The sequence below is a fragment of the Chanos chanos genome, chromosome 6 (genome assembly GCF_902362185.1).
Source record: "Chanos chanos chromosome 6, fChaCha1.1, whole genome shotgun sequence".
NCBI classification, from domain to species: Eukaryota; Metazoa; Chordata; class Actinopteri; order Gonorynchiformes; family Chanidae; genus Chanos; species Chanos chanos.
In genome coordinates, this window is record NC_044500.1 from 10,730,242 (window position 1) to 10,749,993 (window position 19,752).

The 19,752-nt window shown below is 42.6% G+C and overlaps 1 protein-coding gene across 3 annotated transcripts in view; it reads right to left on the reverse strand.

Moving 5' to 3' along the window:
- The window catches only part of tenm4 (teneurin transmembrane protein 4), a 113,914-nt gene that overhangs the window by 3,596 nt on the left and 90,566 nt on the right, over nucleotides 1–19,752 (reverse strand). For all 3 annotated transcript variants that reach the window (XM_030777394.1, XM_030777396.1, XM_030777397.1), the window contains 6 exons: nucleotides 17,953–18,830; nucleotides 14,168–14,340; nucleotides 11,717–11,952; nucleotides 6,052–6,348; nucleotides 3,549–5,163; nucleotides 1,727–1,869 (listed from right to left, as the gene is read on the reverse strand). In XM_030777394.1, coding sequence (XP_030633254.1) covers nucleotides 1,727–1,869; nucleotides 3,549–5,163; nucleotides 6,052–6,348; nucleotides 11,717–11,952; nucleotides 14,168–14,340; nucleotides 17,953–18,830 — 3,342 coding nt within the window. The remainder of the gene's footprint in view (nucleotides 1–1,726; nucleotides 1,870–3,548; nucleotides 5,164–6,051; nucleotides 6,349–11,716; nucleotides 11,953–14,167; nucleotides 14,341–17,952; nucleotides 18,831–19,752) is intronic.

Consider the following 19,752-nt stretch of genomic DNA (forward strand, 5'->3'; position numbering starts at 1 on the left):
TCTTACTTGAATGTCCCAGATGATTTTTGGTCCTGACCGGCACTGGCTTCAGACAAGCACTGGTGATCACCGAGCTGGGTTCTGATTACATTACTTTCAATTTCAATTCATAACAAATCCTAGCATGTGGTCATGTTTGTCATGCCTACCTTTCCCACTGTGGTATTAGCATATTCTCCCTTATTCAAATAAACAGCTTCATCTATTATTTGACCACAGGAAATGGGGGGGAGTCTGAGAACAGGGAGGGGCAGGAGCTCTTGAAGAACATCTACAGATAGATGGGTGCTCAAACGCTTGTACGCACTGTACTTTCTCTCCCCAGACAAATTCGACATCCTTAAAGGACTTATAATTGAGACTTTTAACAGTGCACGTTTGCAAATTACACAGCTGCGTATGCTGGGGCAGACTCTGTTAAAAAGACTGTGTGCTTATGATTAAATTATAATGATTGTTTCCCAAAAGGGGAATTCATTAGGCCAGAAGTGTTTTAACAGGCTCAACAACTGGTACAACTAAAGCAGTCGTGGGCCGACTGGGGGGAGAGGAGGGGAGGGGTGGTGACTTACGAATTCTTCACTCTCTTTGGCCTTCAAAAGATCATGTAATGCCAACAAACTCTGAAGAAGGAGCCATTCAACAAATGTTGTATGGCATAAAACAATTTCTCTCTGGTGGCTCCAGAAAAGGGGGGGGGGGGGGGGGGGGGGGGGGGGGGAACTGGGTTATCCAAGACTTCAAAACCCCTTTTGGATACTCCCTCACTGTTCCATTCTCTCTGAATGTGTGAAACTCTTATGAAACTCAACAAACTGACAGCTTCAAACAGTTCCATCACATCACATTTAAAATCTCATACCTCACACGTCTCAGTGGGCTACAGCCTCAAAGGTTCAAACGCCTCACCATTATGGTACATCCATTTACTATGTAGGGTATAGCCTACTGATGGCTCATGGCTGAGCTGCTTAAACTTTATGATGAATTCAGAAAATTCCCTGACTAACACAAGTATTTAGGCCTCAGCACAACCATTACGGATCACACTCAATAATGCTTTTAGGCTTGCTCCACAATTTGACCTTTTTTCATTACTGGTCACGAAGCCATGAAAGCGTATAGTATTCAACTAAGAAAGTGAGTGTCTTTAGGCGTAAAATAGCATGCTGCAGTCCTGATATGTGGCACTCTCAGTCAGTAACACAACCCAAGAAGACAACAACCGGCCTTTCAATTATTCAGGTGACTTAAAGGCGACTTAAAGGCTAGATAAGCATGGGAATCAGAGCATGTCTCCATGCCCAGACTGCGGGAGAGAAGTGAAAAACTGAGCTGAAATCAATGGGCAGTGGTGAGGGAAATTTGAAGTGAATTTCCCTAATGGCATGGCTATTACAAGAGCTCTTTAGTTTGACCTCATTCCCTCAGCCTGAAGAGTAGGTGCAGAGGCCAGACTCATTCGCCTGGGATTAGGGTTGATTGCTGCTGGGAGTCAACAAAATGAAGGATTGAGTTTTTGGAAGTAAAGTTGGATGTGGAGGGCAGGTGCCTGTCTTTTTATGGTGGACAAATAGACAGACAAAGAGGGCTGACGGACAGAAAGATAGATAGGCAGGCAGACAGGTAGACAGACAGATAGACAGACAGACAGACAGACATGCATATGGACAGACAGGCAGATAGATAGATAGATAGATAGATCTGTTGTGTTTGGATGGGCTACCTTGGTGCTGTCCCACTCTTGAGTTTTCATCTGTGTGTGGATGAGCTCATAAGATGGCTCCATGGCATCAGTGACAGGTTTGTGGTAGCCTGGGATGACATTGTACAGCTGGAAGCCAAAAGTCACCAGCCAGCTGTTCACGTCTGTGGAGAAACAAGCGACAAACATGGAACAGACGATTCACCACATAACTACATTCAATCGCTGACACGTTGTCTGTAATATTCTTATATCAATTACTGAGACAGCAGTGCTCTGATTGCGACAGAAAAATACGCAGTTCATTAGAAATCAAGGCACAGGTCAAGTGATTTCCTCTTTGAGATGAACTACACTTGCAGTTGTTACAGGAAGTACTTGATTAGTTTCAGACACTGGACAAATTATGATTAATGCTGTAGAGGTGCAGACAACAATCCGAAGAGAATAATTTAGAGCTCTTTACTGAGGAAAAGGACTGATAAAACTTTGATCAATCTCTCAACTGAAGTGGAGTGACATTCTTGGCTCCACAGATGATTGTAGTACACGTTGTTCAAAGTACCTAACCCTTTTCATAATCATAAAATTGTGTATTTAGATAGTTTTCAGAGGTAGCATTGGTTTCAAATTGTACGATGAAGAGAATGAACCTTGACCAAAAATAAAATCGACTTTAGAGTGATTTTTCCCCAACCACACCTAATATATTTGTCATGGACAGTAAAATCATTGCTGCAACAATGGAGAATGCATCTGTGCCCGGTCTTTTATTTTGACTATTGGCACCTGACAAAGCTATTTTAAATAAGAATGTGTTTAAGGACAATGAAAGGACCTCTGTCATTCAGAGAGTGGCTTGAAAATGTCAACGCAATCAATCATGCTGGAGAGCGAAGCCCACTCTTGTATATCTAAATATCCAAACGTCTGCTTAGCATTCCACCTCCAGAGCTAGGCTTAATGATGTACTGCACAGCTTAGCGCCTGGCGGTTTAGCTGAGCATTAAATGTAGCTAACGTACGACATGGACAGCATACAGAGAGACAAGTTCAATAGAAACAAAGGGCGCTGTTTGTCATATTCCTGAGTCTGTTTCCTTCTCTTTTTTTTGCATTCCATTATTTCCCCCCTTATTGCTGAGGACATCAAAGATGTATTGTGGAACATAAAGAATAAGAATGGTTTGTTTACAATGCATCTCTTAATTGCCATTTTATATAGCAGATTTCCCTATAGGAAAAAAAAAATCTACAGTTAGGGAGTGATATCAGCTAGAACTGGTTGTTGTTATTTATTTCCTTCTGGCATAGACTACAAACTGATAATATTTGTTCTGATCCAATAAACTGTTGTTTTGCTTCCATGCAGAGTCAGGCTGATATAACAGCCTCTGACTCAGAGTCTTCAGTCTCCATTGTGTACTGCATCTCCGGTGGGGAGCATTCACTAGCCATTTACCTCCCTCTTGCACTGAGGCAACAAAGACTGATGGGATATTTTAGAGGAGAGACCTGAATGCTGAACAAAGGGAAACTTGCTGTATGCCACTGTTTCATGGGGGTGCCTTCGACTGGAAGGCCACAGAAAAACACCTAGAGTGGAGCCTAGAGGAGAGGTTGAAAAATAACCTTTTCGCTGTGGGATGGAACCTTGTGAAAGCTCTGCTCTCAAACATAGTATTTTCTAATATTAACACTAAGGTCTAAATCTACCTGTTGGATGTCCAGCCCATTAAACAGCTCCAAGTTAAGAATAATCATAGTATCAGGAGCAAAGCAGTAACACTTCACCATCAAACAACATGACTTTCAAAAACTGTTGTGTCCCTAGCTCACTCACCTGTCATGTAGCACTTGGTCTCATGGTTGTTGCTTAGTGGGTTGTTGTTCTTGAACATATATAAGTTGAAGGGCACCATGTTGTTGCTATTCAGACGCTTCCACACATCGTGGTCTGGAGTAGTCCAACGACCAGCCAGGACATCATAGTCCCTGCGACCCATGTGGAGAAGCTTGGTAAGGGGCTCATAGAGACCACCCTGGTAACCCACCACAAGCTGGAAGTTTGGGTTAGAGTCCAGGTATACTTCTCCAAATGCAGTATACAAGATCTGTTTGATCATAAGGCCAGCACCACTGAAGACAGCAAGTGGTGTTCCAATATTGTCACAGGCGACATAGAACTCATCACCACTGCTCAGTTCCATGGCAAAGAGGTGACCCTGCAGGTCGTAATAGAGCGAAGTGATCTCCGAGCTGGAGTGATTGTACATGTGTGTAACTCTTGTAGGGCTAGACAGGTCAGCGTAGAAGAACTGCAGATGGTGGCCCTGGCTGCTTCTGCTGGATACCCTCCTTCCCAGGCCGTCATAACGATACTTGATGGTCCAGCCACTAACCTTGTTGTAGGCTTTGACCAGCAGACTGGCAGAGTTGTACTCAAAAAAGTCGTTACCTCTTTGCCGGAGAAAACCATCCTCATCCAACCTGTACTGGATGTCGCCAAGCCGCGTGATGCGATCCCGCAAGTCATAGCGCAGTGGTGTGAGTCGGGCACTGTTGCCAGGACTAAGTAGGTGCAGGTTACCATTCAAGTCATAGCTGTAGCGCCAGAGTGGTTTGTCATTGATAGAGACCACTTGGAGCTGACCGTCAGCATCGTACTCGTAGGAGTAGCGTGTTGTGTTTGCGTAAGGTCCCACCTTGAGTTCTTTGGCTACCACACGACCCATGTTGTCATACTGTACCATCATCCAGAACATGAGTGATCGAAAGATCTCATATTGTACCTCTTTTACGCGTCCATATGCATCAAAGTGCTTTGTGTGAGTCATAACAGCTGTGGTAATAATCTGGTTGATGTCATAGTAGATGACACCAAATTTACCAAACTGTTCTGTCTTGCCTGAGACATCATCGTAACGATAAAGGTCAATGGGCAGTGGTGTCTCATTGATGACGGCCTGCATACTGGTAACCCGGAAGCTGTTGTCATAGTTGTAGTCAAAGCGGGCGTTGACCATGCCCTCCTCACTAAAACGGAAGATCTGCCTATCGATGAGTGGGCCAATCTGTCGGTATCTAATGGTGCAGGTGAAACCTTCGCTTTGTAGGCTGACTGTCTTTAGCATGCCCGCAGCTTCATCGTATGCAAAGGCGATGCGCGTGGTGTCATACAGAATCTCCAACAGCCGAGAGAGCTTCCCATACTTGTAGATGACATGGCGACCAGTACCCTGGTAGATTGTCTGCAGTAGTTGCCCATCATCATTGTAGTCCTGCAGCACTGTAGCATTGCCCTCTGGGGGACGGTAGGTGTTCCTATAGTAACCAATGGACCGGGTGGTCTCTAGGGTTTGCCTGGCAACATTGGGCATGGTCACTGAGGACAGGCGATCATTCTTGTCGAATTCAAAGATGTACTGTCTCTGACTATAGAGCAGCAAGACCATTGACTGTAATGGGAAAGTAAAAGAGTGACACTTAATGTGGTTGGCTCAACTAAGCATAGTCATGCCCAACACACAATGAAAAGTGCTTTGAATGTTACATTGTTAAATGTTAAATACCCAGCCTGGTGAAACTGAAGGTCAGCACTCACCCACAAGTCATATTACACTATGTGACTAACTGCACAACTGTGGGGTGTCAAAATTCACTCCAGAAGCTATAAATATTACAAATAGCAATACAATGCTCTGGAACACTAGCTGAAAAATTTAGCAGGACAAATACTCATTACATGGGTATGAAGCCATCATTTCTCCTTTGATATTGGCAAAGTATGTCATTGGTAGGGCTCTAAAAAGCATATTTCAATATATGGCTTTTTAATCTTATTTTTACTTCAGAGTTTTTGATCCTACCAGCAAGAGGCCATATTATAGCTGACAGCGCTGGCAAAAGACACTTTCAATTAAAAGAATTCACAGGCTTATAAATGATAGCTTTAAATCCGCCTAGTTGCTGTCAGAACTGGCTTTCAGCAATTCGAAGCCTGTAAACGGGGTGAATTGTTGCCATTTTCAAATTAAAAGATGAAACCTGAGAATCACAGCCTTTGTATCCTCCCATAAGATTTTTTCTCCAATTAGCAAGGAATGACATTTCACTTTTTTTCTACAACACAAAGCTATTTTAGGAACAACTACTCTGTCAAGCTGTCTACAGTAACAATACATAATGCTGGCTCAGTCCATGAGACAACACTTAATGAAGGAATGCTTCAAAAGACAGCTGGGTTAACATCATGGTATTCATTGTCTTTATCGCTCTCTCTCCACATCTGCCCAAAGAGGATTTTCTTCTTTCACTTAAACAGATGAGAACAAAAACCTGTTTACCTTCTCAAGGTAGGTGTAGCTCCATGACTTGCCGTCCGCAAATATCTTTGAAGTGATTCGGCCGTTCTGATCATATTCCATTCGAACTGACATTGTGCCTCTCTGGATGCCAGCGACGTGGCCGCCTGGTGAGTACGTGACGTTGACCCCATTCAGTCTGCTGCTGGGTGCCCACAGAGTCGGCCTTCCTGCGTGATCATAGTGTATCCTTAGCGTGAACTTCCTGTGGTCGTCATAAACCTTTTCTGTCCTGGTGATCCGGTCAAAATCCATGGAAAGCAAATTCCTATTATGAACCTGAATGAGAGAAAAAAAAAAAACAGATCATAACTCATATGAGGTGCTTCATATTATGAAGAAACGGAGCAGGCAGATACTGGAATAGATTAAAAGCAGCTACACAATGCAAGTGTCTGAGGTAAGAAAACCTTAGAAATGGTGGTTACAACTCAACGACCTTGTCTCAAGAGGACTGGGGTTATAAGGGATAACCTGAAGTAACACAATGTCAAAAGTACATATTTCGAGGTTCATGCAAGAATTAAGAAAAGAAAATTTTGTTGGGAGATTGTCTTCTGCGACCAGAGGTAGGTGGAGAACGCTGAAGGCTAATATCATTTGTTGTGTCTCGAGACTTTCATTTCACTTAGCTGTTTCCCTTAATTGAGTACCAAGGGAAAATCAATGGCAGTCCTAAGCATTGGATGTAGTCAAAAGCTTACAGTTCGATTTGAATGACACGTCACAGTGAATTTGGACTCTTTTGTAATGTTCCTGACCACTGTGACCTTGGCACATGCTGAGATCACAGTACAAAGCCATTCTTATGCAAGTGGCATTGGGAGGCGTGCATCCGGTTCAGTGAAGAAAGGGAGAGAGAGAGAAAGACAGAGAGAGACTGTGAGAAAGAGGGAAAATAGAGATTGGGAAAATACGACTTTTAACTTTGGGAACAAAGAGACCCAATGTGCTTTAACCTCTTCGAACAGTTCACCCTTATGCCGAAAGAGTCACTTTTCCTCACTTAATATATTGCAACTGTATCACAAATATTTAATATTGGCTGTGCTTTTGATGAAATGAGTGTCGCACAGCAACATGTAAAACAAATAATTATCACACTAACTGTATGTCTACAACTACCGTCAGTCAATATGAATCAGGAACTATGGATTAAATACGTCTTTCCCAAGACCAAAATGATCGCTGGATGAAAGTGACCATCTGGTAGGGATTTTTTTTTTTTTAAATGCACATGCTTTAATTAAACCATTGTTTTTTTGGTTTTTTTTTTCCTCTCTCTACTCTTCTCTTCTTTCCTCATCATGTCTTTCTGATTAATCTGGGTTTTACTCTCCAGGTATGGTGGCGCCCAGCCTGGCACAACACTTGGCGCAGCTTAACAGAGTCTTAAAAGCGCTTCGTGAGCTGTCGTTGGCAAGGGTCCAGTGGCATGGCGGCTGGCGGGAGGAATGGTTAGGTTCCTTACAAGCATGCTGGGATCTCTCATCTGTGAAAGGGACAATTACACTGGGGCCAATTAATGTCACTAATACCTAATTGAGAGGATTATTTCACTTTAAAGGAAAGCGGCTCATGAATAGGAGACTTCCCTGTGGGAAGAAAGAACAGTGGGGTCTGTTATGTGCAGGGGGTTTGGGCGGGTGGGGTGGGGGTGGGATATATCCCATTGACTACACCTAATACAGCTCTCTTTCTGATGGGAATGGAATAGGGCCCCTAAATGTTTTTCAAGTTTTGCTCTTTTATGCAGCAGAACCTTCAAAAAAGACTAGATCTAACCTGAATACATAAGCAAAATCACAGGCTCAGATCAAAAATTCATTTTAAGTATAATTTTTCAGACACATGTAAGTGATTGCCCATTTTAAAGTGAACTACCATGGACACCGTGTAGAAGGGGTCAAAAAGCAACAACAAAAGAAGATTTTCTCCTTTATTGCTCTGAGGGAAGTTGAAGAATCAGACAGGTTTGCGATCACAGCCTGTTCCTTTCTGGGGGTACATGAATAGAAAGGGAGCAGAAGAAAGGTTTGTAAGCTGGGCTCAGGGAACGGGAAAAGGAAGGCTGCTCCTGGCTGGCTTTGCTCGAACAGAGGCCCAACGGGCTGGAAAAAAAGCTCTTTTGGCAGAGAGATCCTGGGCCTCTGGAGAATGGAAACCCACTCAAGGGGAATGTTTTAAATTGGACATTCCCATAAACAGGCGAAGCTTAAGGAGAGCAGATAGGATAGGAGAGAAGCATAGAGAGAGAGGCAGAGAGAGAGAGAGAGAGAGAGAGGGAGAGAGAGAGAGAGAAAGAGTGAGTGGTGAGACACCAGCTGAATATTTCTAAAATGGCTTCCCTGTGTTTACTCTACTGCCACAAGAAGACACTGAGGGAGTATGATCAAAACGAAGCTCTCTTAGGAAAATCTCATTTATGCTGTCTCACACACCCAAGTTTGGTTACTGTAAGAAACAGCAGCCTTTTTGAGCTACATATTAGATTACTATAAACAATCACAAACACACATTTTATGATTTAACCGCACGCTGAAAGGCACACATTTGTTTTCATCAATCAACATCAATAATTAATCTTCTCGTTCCATATTCAAAAATCCAACAAATCTAACAAGCTGACTTTGATTCTCTTTCATGCTCTCATTAAAAATAAATTCAAGGATTTTTTGTGTGTGTGTGTGTGTTTTTTTTTTTTTGTTTTATTTTGTTTTTCAGACCAATATTTGCTTGGGTTTCTGCTTTCTATTTTAAATGTGCTCCTATCACCTCTCAGATAAGAACTGCAATCTTATTTGCTCAGTCCGATTTGTCGTTTCCTTGAATAAACACGCATGACGACGGGTTGGTTCTGTTTGTATTTGGAAGCAGTATAGAACACTGTTCTAATACCCTAATGCAAACATTGGGTGAAAAGTCAATGCTGGATTTGTGTCTGGGCATTCTATGTGGGTGTCCAGATTTGAGCATGTTAGTAGCTGAGCTCTGGCAGAGAACAGTGTGTGAGATCTCCCACCAACCTCCCGCCCCCCCCATTACATTGGCTAAGCCCTCAGCCTGACAGGCGGCACAGTTGCCATGGTGAGAAGCAGAATCTCAGTGCCCTGGCAGCATAAGTCATGAGATTTTCTGATGGCACAGAGAGGCCACAGTAACTGGCACGTGGCACAGTCACCAAGGTAACATTAGGGCCAACTCTGAACTGCTTCCTCCCTTTAGGCCATGGGAAAAAAAAAAAACACATGCACACGCACGTGAGGGATACAGTCGTACAGGCAAATGCACAAAAGAGGATACACACACACACACACACACACACACACACACACACACACACCCAATAGAGCAAGCTGACAGACAACATGAACTCACATAGACAAATACGACTCCCTCACCACACACATGCCTTCAAGAAAATACACTAAGAGAGCGTATGCAAAGAGAGTCAAACAGAAATAAATACATATACATCACACACATACATCACATATACAGACACTTAAAAATGAAAAAACACAAAGAAATACAAAAGAGTGCATAACCAGACATAATTATTTCCCTAAATCATCTCTCTGGCCTTCTTTCATCTTGACAAACACTCACAAAGACTGCCCTTACTGATTGACGGAGAGAAAGACAGACTGAAACACACACGCGCGCGTGCGCGCACACACGCACGCACACACACACACACACACACACACACACACACACACACACACACACACAGACACACACACACACACACACACACACACACACTCACCCATCCAGCCACCCACATAATATCACTTGAAATGCCACTCAAGGTCGCTCAATGATTCCAGCTCTGTTCATCTCTCTGCTCTCACCATCAGGCTGCTCCTGTTTCTCTGGCCCCTGGAGCCTTTGTCTGCTCCATACATTAGAGGCTTTCTCTCCTACCGAGGTGACAGGGCTGTTAAATGAGCAGCCAGCGACAGACCAAATGGCACCTCCCCGTCAGCTTTTTTGACCCTCTTTTCTTTGATTGTATAATGCTCGTTTGCCAAGCCTAACCAGGGATCAAGTTTGCTTACACAAACACGAAAACGAAAACGGGAACGAGATGAGGCAATTTCTGCTGAATAAATTCAGACTTCTTGGCTAGGGCCCGCGAGTTATGGTTCAAATCACAAATGGGTCGTCTTACTCTTTGCGTGAGTGGTACGGTTTTTCCCCCATTTCCGATGGACGGCTGGTATTATTATTACAGAGGCTGCTGCTATGCCTGGTGCTGTGTGCCAACTGGGTCAGGCTGATTGATTGGGTCTGTTATTAGCTCTCCGAAGGTTTGACTGCACTGGTGAAATTGGAGAGGACCTGCCTCCACACCTGGTTCACGTTCATTCCCCTTACAGTGGGAGCATGTCTTTTGCAAGGTGACTACCTGAGGTGTATCCCTGCGCTAACATTTCCTGGTCCACAAGGGCCCATACACACCAGCGAATAAGGTGTCCGTGTCACAACGCGGCGATGTAAAATAAATCCTTCCATTAGTAACGCTGAGAATAAAATGTGTTGAATTTTTCTTTCTTTTTTTTTTGAGGGGGGGGGAAATGATTGTTTTTACTCAGAGGTGAATAAGCCGAACCTGGGGGTCAGAAAAGCATAACTGTCGGTATGATGGATTGACCGTTGACACACATACACACACACACACACACACACACACACACACACACACACACACGCACAAATTGACCTTGGATGATGAGTGGACTGGGTCCATCGGTGTTACAATGCGGTCATAATAACAGTTATCATTCTACTGGACAGGTGCATTCTGTGTGACAACTCCAAAATATCTCCTTCAGCCACGAGACGCAGATATCGAGATTATAATCAAGAGGCAATTACACTCGGAGCATAAAGCTGAACGCAGGGATAGGGGTCGTGGCATCTCAAAGGTGAGTAACTGAGCTGTAGATCTGCAGCTCCGTAAAAATGAACTCAGAGGTTAGACTCATTTTATTCGTATGCAAATGGTGCGGTAATGTCCCTGACAATAATGGTCCTGCTGTGTTGTTGTGGTCCACGCTGTGTTTAAATCTGCGAGAATGCTGATTGTATCTCTGCATATGCATTAAGCACACCGAGAATTAGTTTCTATGTGTGATTCAATTTATGAACATATCAGTAGTGTTTCTGTGCATGTGTCCATTAAAAATATTTATTTCAGTTTGAGAATGCGTGTGCGTGTGTGTATGTGTGTGTATGAGTGTGTGTGTGTGTGTGTGTGTATGAGTGTGTGTGTGTGTGTGTGTGTGTGTGTGTGTGTGTATTTGTGTGAACCTGATATTGTGAATGTGAAGTGCAGTGAAGTACCGAGGAGCGCATGTGAAAAACACAAAAGTACATCAGAATTTTAAAGATGACGTGTGAGAGTGCCGGAGCGTGTATGTGAGTGCAGATAATGTTAAATATTTAAATATTTAAGCACAATTTGAGTGGCCTTAGTAGAGGTACACATGAATCCACTTGTTAGTAAATCTGCTTATTTAAGCACTGTCTATGTCAGCATTCTAGGCACGTGTGTGTGTGTGTGTGTGTACGACAGAACGAATATGCGAGTGCAGCAGATATAAAACATTTGTATCAGTAATTCTAACACATAACTCACCCGAAGCCTACGTCCGTACACAGTGACCTGGCCCCTGGCCTGTTCCTTGCGCTGTCTCCATTCTACCAGGTTTAAGCCGTTGTCTATGGGCAGCGTGACATTCCTCTTGCTGACTGTGGGGTTGACCGTCCCTGCCAGCAGATGTGGCTCTGTATGCAGGGATACCTCCATTCCATTGGCCAGCACAAGCCGCAAAGAACCGTCCAGTCCAATGTAGTAGCTGTTCTTCACTTGTTCTGTCGTGGAGAGAGATTTGCGTCAGCAGGATTAGAGTGAGAGATGTCGTCTACAACACTCTGAAATAAGAAATATTTATGTCTGTCTTTCATTTCCAGCTATTCTGTCCATACTGTGACAGACCACTGTGCAATGCGTTTGTTAAAACAGAATCAGTCAGTTTCTCTTGTGCAGAATGAGTTGAAGAAAAATATGACACAACCAAACTGTTGTAGATGTGCACTACATAACGAATCCAAACACCTCCGCTAAAACTCATCAGGTCTTTCTTAAAGAATACATTCAATTATTTATGGGGGTAGATTGGGTACGTTTAAACAGAGAAACACAGTAACATTTCAAAACAGCTCAGTTTCAGTTTCAGTAATCCACGGGGAATAGAGAGAAAGAAAGAGACGGAGAGAGAAAGAAACCCATCAGAGTCAAGCGTCTGTGGCCACACAGTCTTGGATGAACGCGTGGCTGTCTGTCCTAGTCCCTTGAGGATTTGAGCGGAAGGTTCCGGAGAGATTGAGCAATGAGTAATTCGCTTCTCTGAACGCCACTCTAAGACTCATCAACGGACGTCAGTTACCGTGCCGACGAGGCCCACCATGAATATAACTCTCATTAAGGGCCACAGTGAATTAATGGCTTGTCAAGCCCAGCACTAATTACGACTCAGCACACACAGCCCAAACACGCTTTACTGTACGTTACTCCCCATGCGCACCTTAGCCAACACACCAGGCTGAAAATGGCGGATTAGGAGCACAGAGTGTGAAGAGTTATCTAGCTCTTGTTAATTGTCCTGGCAGACTACCGGCCCACTAGGACTGTTAGTAAGAACTAGAATCACATCTTCATATATTATATAAATCAATTTCAAATTGCATTTTAGATATGGTTGGCTTACATAACAATGTATATGTAATGTTATATTTTGGAATATATATACACAATGTTGGTGTATAGATTCAAAACTGAAACCTCCTTAGAAGAGTTCAAATGAAAACTGTGAAATGTTGCTGTAAAATGAAGCAAAATTTCACAAACAGCCCTGGCAGCTTCGTGTATCTTCTGACAAAACAGGTTGTGAGTCACCAAAACGCAGTTATCATTTCATGTTAGTCAGATTTTCCACACGTGGGCAACACTTTTCATGAAACAAAGAGAATAATTGCGTGTTATAAACTAACACAAAGACACACACAAACTCACACTGACAGAGACAGACACACCCGACAAACAGAAATATAGACTGACAGCAAACACCTTAGAGCCAGCGCCCGTAAGATGTGTGTTTGAAGATGTATGTGGCTTTCAGTCAATGTGTGTGTGTGTGTGTATGTGTGTGCGTGCATGTGTCTGTGTCTATATCTGTGTACATTTCAGTATGGTGACCGGTTACAAACTGAACAAAAATATCAAAATAAATATTGGAAAATGTTTGTCTCAATCAATCAATGCCTCTGCCTGCAGATCTGAGGTTCAAGGTCATTGCTCCATCCACCATCGTTGAGGAACCAGGGGCTGCTCAGGTGCAGCTTTCAATCACTGACGAGTGGGAGTGGAAACCTCTCACAGAAAACGTTATCAGCTATGCAAAAATCTTTACCCGTCTCTTAGAAACTGAACCAGGGCTTGGGAGTTCAAAGTTATCAATTGGTAATCAATAGAGTGCTTTGCTAAGGCACAAAACAGGATATCAAAATGCCAAAGTATGCAAGAAAAATCACAAGGCCCGAGACCTCAGTGCATGACCTCAGCCACACCCACCGTCTGAGAGCAGACTGATCAAGATTGGATTTCCTAAAGAGAGATGAGAATCAGCCAATACAGTGGGCTTCACTACACAAAGCCTGAGACAGAAAATCAATGGCTACTTTCATCTTTATGAGTGGGATGCAGCCACCAAATTTTCAAAACAACAAACACAAAAACATCCCTTCTGTCATCTAGTTTCACAGAGATGCAAATTTTTTTTTCTCTTTTTGTATTGTGCAAAATATCCCCTTTTGCATAAAACAAAACACACACACACTACTGACAACCAGGAACATGAAATAACACACAGCTTTTTTTTCTTTTCTTTAAAGGTGAAGTTCGGTATTATCACGTACGGTTGTCAATGCTGGCATCCCCAACATCCTCTCAGGTCGAGAAACAACCCTTGTGGCCGGCTTTGTTGCTTGCGTGGGTGCTCTGTAATAGGCTTGGCTGAAAAACACCTACCTTGCATAAGTGTGTAGAAAGTGCCGGAAGCTGAGAGATTGGTCGTGACAGTGATGTCTTCTTTGTTGGAGCCTTCGGTCTGAACGCGGACCGCGCTGTCAGAGTCGGTCCGGTAACTGCTCACCCTACCTGTGGGGTACGTCACGTTTGTCAGGCGGCCGTAACTGTCGTACCTGAAGACAGGAGAGAACAGCGGGGTTGAGAGTAAAAAGGAGAAGAAAAGAAAAAAGAAGGAGGTGAGAAGATACATGATTGGCTATGTTACTCATTTGCTTTTTTTTTTTCCCCCTCTGTCATCCGCGATGTACCATCTATCCTTGGTTTAGGAGGCAGCAGAGAAAAAAAAATGATGCAGCCAATTGTTAAAATACTAGAAAAGAACAGAAAAACAACGGATAATGGGACCTAAATTATTCTGACACAACACTGAGTATAATATACAAATTTCATGAATTAACATCATTATTCTTTCTTTGTGCTGCTCCCTCTAACAACAAAGACAGTCTGTTGCAAATCAAGTATAAGATTGAAACTTCAGGAAGTCCAAATGTCTAAAGGTCTGAAAAAAATTCAAAGGAAACAGTGGCAGTTACAGCTAATGTCTTTGTGTAAGCTGAGTGGCGCTGAAGGCTTTGTACACATGAGTGATAGGTAACGTGGCAACAGGACAAGTCACAGTTTTTCATTTTCATGACACCAGGGATAATGAGACCACAAGATTACTTATATAAACTAAAGCTGGTACGCTGGGGGTTTTGACACGGAGCAGGAAATGTTTAAAATAATGCTCTCAGTAGTGAATTTGATCATACGTAATGACAAACCCAGCTATGACTGAGAAAATGACTGCAGGCCTGTCATAATAAAATCCAAAAATCTTTTGGCCTGCCCTGTAAAATAAGTAGTAGCAGAGAGTGCATTTTCATGACTGCGAAGACTCATATCCACTGGGCATCATTTGAATACTTAAGTGCACTCACAGATGTACCTTGTTTCCATAACAACATCAAAACAGATAATGTTATCAGCCCAAACCTGTGCCTTATGGTCTCTGCTACAAAAAAAAAAAAAAGAAAAGGGGGAACAGAGATCTTCTCAGAAAGGGTATCACTGAGATAAATCTGATTTGATGTGGAGTAAAAACCACTGGCCATTGAACAGCCTTCTCAGCTAGAAAGCATTAGGCAGCATTAAGTGTAAAAAGAGGCCACTGTGCATCCAGTTGCCTTTCCAGAGGTAATCATGAGTAAAAGCAGAGGCTGAGAGAGAGGCTATGGTGCTTCTGTCTCTGTATTTTTCTACAGTTATTGACTGACAGACTTGTCAAGAAACTAAAGCAAGGGGGAAAAAAAAGACTTAAAAAATAAAATAAATAAATAAATAATGTGGAGACTTTTCAATACCACCATTTCAGTAACAGCATGAGCAAACTGACACCCATTTCCTGCTACGGACTATTTCCATGACTACTCTGCTCTCAGTTGCCACTGTGATACATAGCTCAGAAAAAGCGTTGGTTAAATTTCGTGATTCATAGGGTGAAATCCAGCTCTATTTTACTCCAAAACACTACTAAGATCACTGATGTATGGATCCCTAAATAAAGACACTGAACTACGGTTATGTATGTAACCATACCACTAAGCTTTCAGGTATAGACAGACAGACAGACAGAGAGAGAGAGAGAGAGAGAGAGAGAGAGAGAGAGAGAGAGAGAGAGAGAGAGAAGAAACTCCTGGGGTTCTACGAATGCCAAAACGTCTGTTTGAATTGCATCAAAATAGTAACATAAGTAGTCTTTGACCTTTGTCTCTGCGAGAGCTGTAACAAGCAAGATATTCATCCTACAGAAATGTTTTAACTGGATTTTTCCTCCACGTTAGGAACAATCGAACAGCCTCAAAGGTAACAAAAGCGAGGTGTGGTTCTAAAATTAACAAATAATATTCACACATTCACATACGCGAACACATTTTTACATCTTTCTTTTTCAATTTTAACACAGACTGCGATGAAGTGTTGATGTTTTATGGCTTTGCAAGAAGCTATTTGGTCAACTGAATATGCAAACACTTCTTTCACAACCATGTGAAGTACTAACCATTAGATCTAAATCCATATAAGGCTTATCTTTAGAATTGCCCATAATGCTGAATTTAAAGCTTAAAACAGCCTTAATCAATGTATAGCAAATCTATATAGCATCTATATCAGTGTGATCTCTAACTGTGCTCACGTTATTATGGCGGCAATCTCTTTTTCTTTTCAAAATGACTTATTTTGCATTACAATGACACAGTAAAACAGCCGCAGAAACTGTGGAGTGCATTTAGTCATTTGCTCACAAATTGACCAGTCTTCTACTAATAAGCCCTAATTATTAGTGCTCCAAGTGTCACAAAGCCACAAAAACACCATTAAGAGATCACTGCTATTTTGTGTAACTACAGGGGGATTACAATAGAGCTTAACAGGAGAACTAGTCAGTAGATGTCTTTATTATTCTTTGCGTTTTACTGCCCGGAGCTCCTGGGTGATATGGAGGCTGTAGGCTAAAGCGTAACAGCAGGCTTTAATGCATTCAGGTGTGGCGTATGATAAAGCGTACATGCCTGTACGCCGCGTGTTGGCGCGAGCAGATAAACGGCCTCGCTCTCACTGTTCCAGTGGAGCAAAATTATGGCTATGACCCTCAGGTGGCAATGTGACCTTCAAAGCTAATTATGCAAAAACAACAGAGCACTCTATTACTAAGCAGACCCAATGGTGCCTACGGGAGAAAGTTGCAGTTAATATCTAATTGTTTAGAAAAAGAAAACAGGGAGTGAACCATTTCTAATCTTAATTATTACATTTTCCTAATTGCAATTATTGAGCTAATGTACTTCTTTAGTCATTGGCTTGTTTGGCAAAGCGGGGAATAAATAAATGATATGACAGCATGAGTCCTAGATACAATAGAAACAGCATAATTGCAGTACAACTATATGCAATTTATAAACCAAGGGAGACACACTTGTTCACAAAGAAATCTGGTTTGAAGGATCTTTGTAATGGAGAAATAAATTTTTCATGGTTTCTGTTTTTCCTCTTTTTTTGCAACACACTATGTTCCAGAGCGCAGAATATAAGTACAATGAGTGAAAACAAAACATGTTCAAGTAATTCAATCCGTGTATACTCATGTTTACAACATCAGCAAGAGAGAGAGACAGTAAAATATGAAAAAATCTGCATTCACCTCCACATAGTCCAGTTTTGGAACTTATCCTATTTTAAATTTGACTGTAATGTAAGGTGAGATAAGATGTAAGATAGGTGCATAGACTGTAATGTGTAAGATGTGGAACACTTGTCTATATGGATTTCAGTAAATGTCATTTGTCAAGATTATCAGCAGAAAGAAACTAATAGAGAACCAAAATGCTTAAATGAGATTCAAGAATCACAAATTTGAGGAACATATTGCACAGACCCCACAAAATACTTGTCAGAAACCAGCTACAGAAACTGCACATTTGGAACCTAACAACTGTTTAACAATACAGTGATTCCAATTTTGAACTTCTGTGAACTGTAGCTGTATCCATAGAAACCTGAGTCTGATAAAAACATCAAAGCTGAATTAATTCTGATTGCTGAAAACTGCCAGATGGAGCGTAAGTACTTCCACTGTGACGTATACATTGAACCTTATTTACTATACAACACATTAACTACTGTTTTGAAAAGAAAGCCCTAAACACATGCGGAAGTAAGACTTTAAAATCAAAATCTGTACTTACTCATAAAAGGTGGTCCATCCATTTTCATTGCTTTTAGTTGCAAGTAACCCTGAGCTTCCATGGTAAGTCAGGAAGGCTAACTCTTGACCTTGAGCAGCCACACTTTTGAGGGCATTATTAGTTCCAATGGTAAACCAGAAGGTTTGTCCATCAGGGCCCATGAACCAGAGGGGCATTCCAGTAGTGTCCCTTCGGATGGTCACCGTGTTCTTGTTCTTATCTGTGATGGTGCTTAAGTATCCTTCCCCTGTGTAGGTCAGGTTGTAAAGGTAGTCTCCGGTGGTAAGGCTCTGTGTGTAGATGTGACTTCCGTTTGCATCGAAGAGGTAGAGCTCATCGTCGATGGGAGAGGACACCTCGTACATGTTTAGAGGACTGAGGTAGGGCTTGTTCCGACGCACGTAACGGATTCGGATGTTGCCCAAATCGGCGATGTACAGCTCTCCGTCGGGTGAAACCGCTAAAGAAGACGGAGAGTGGAGCTTGGCATCTTTTGCGTAGCCGTCATCGCCCGAGTAGCAGTCACAGTTGGCATCGTTCTTGCAGTCGCAACCACTAGGTGCCCCAGCCACCAAAGAGATCTCACCATTGGTGGACACTTGACGCACACGATTGATCTTTTTCTCGTCCGATTCGGCGATGTAGAGGATGCCATTGTGAGAAACTGCCAGAGCATTGGCGGACTCCAGTGTAGCGTGGATAGCCACTTTGCTGACCAGGAAATGATCTAGCCCTGGTACCTGGCAGTGCATAGGACGTCCTGCCACTATCCGAACCTGGTGATTCTCAGAGATCTGGAGCACCACGTTGTTATCCAGCACATACAAGGAATTGTCCATGGGACTCACGGCCAGATCAGTTGGCCATTCCAGACGGACCTGTGAACAAAACAACCGCACTGGTTTACGCAACAAGTAAAAGTTGTAAGACACGTGTCTGTTGTTGAAAAACTTTCCCTTCAATTTCTTTAACTTTTCCACGCTACCACGGTGAGAAATTCCACGTGACACAGCAAAAAAGGGCTTACTGTTCAGATATTACTGAACAGAAGTTAAATGTAAGGTGTTTTGCTTCCCTGCCCCAAGGTAGAGGCAATTCACACCCATGAACAGATTATCTGATAAGGAGCTGAGGAAATCGCTAGCTGTGGAACTGCTAAGAGTCGGGAAACACAAAAACATGATTTTGGAGATCCAAGGTGATAAGAACAAGAGGGAATGAATGGAGTGAGGAGTGAAGAACCAAAGTCAAATGATCAGATTAACCCAAAGCAGCAGGGAAAACAATGATCATATGGACTGTGGATACTCTAACCGTGTTCCACTGCATCTGCCAGCCCACCTTGTGGATGTCTTTTTCTTGTCTAAGGTTATTAATTTCATAATGGAAAAAGACTGCAGGAGGCAAAGTCCTTGAGAAACAAAATGGAGTGCACTTATCAAAAGGAAGCAGAGCTAACCTCCTGGCATCTGAAATTATGACTTATTGTTCTGCAAATAATGTAGCAGGCTTTTAAGAAGAAGAACTTATTGAATCTTGCAAATTTGTGCCCCCCCCCACCCCCTCCTTCCCCCAAGAGAACCCCAAGAGTTCTCTTGGAGGCAAAATATGCAGTGTCTTATTTCAATAGTGGTCCTGGCACAGTAACAAGGCATTCTGATTAAAAGAAGCTTTTAATGGAATAGAGAAAAGCAAAAACAAGCTAAGATGCTGCAACGAATCAAAGCAGAGCTGACACTGATAGGGATGCATCAAGTGGGAAACGTTAATTTTCTCAAATTACTGGGGAAAAGGAATAGT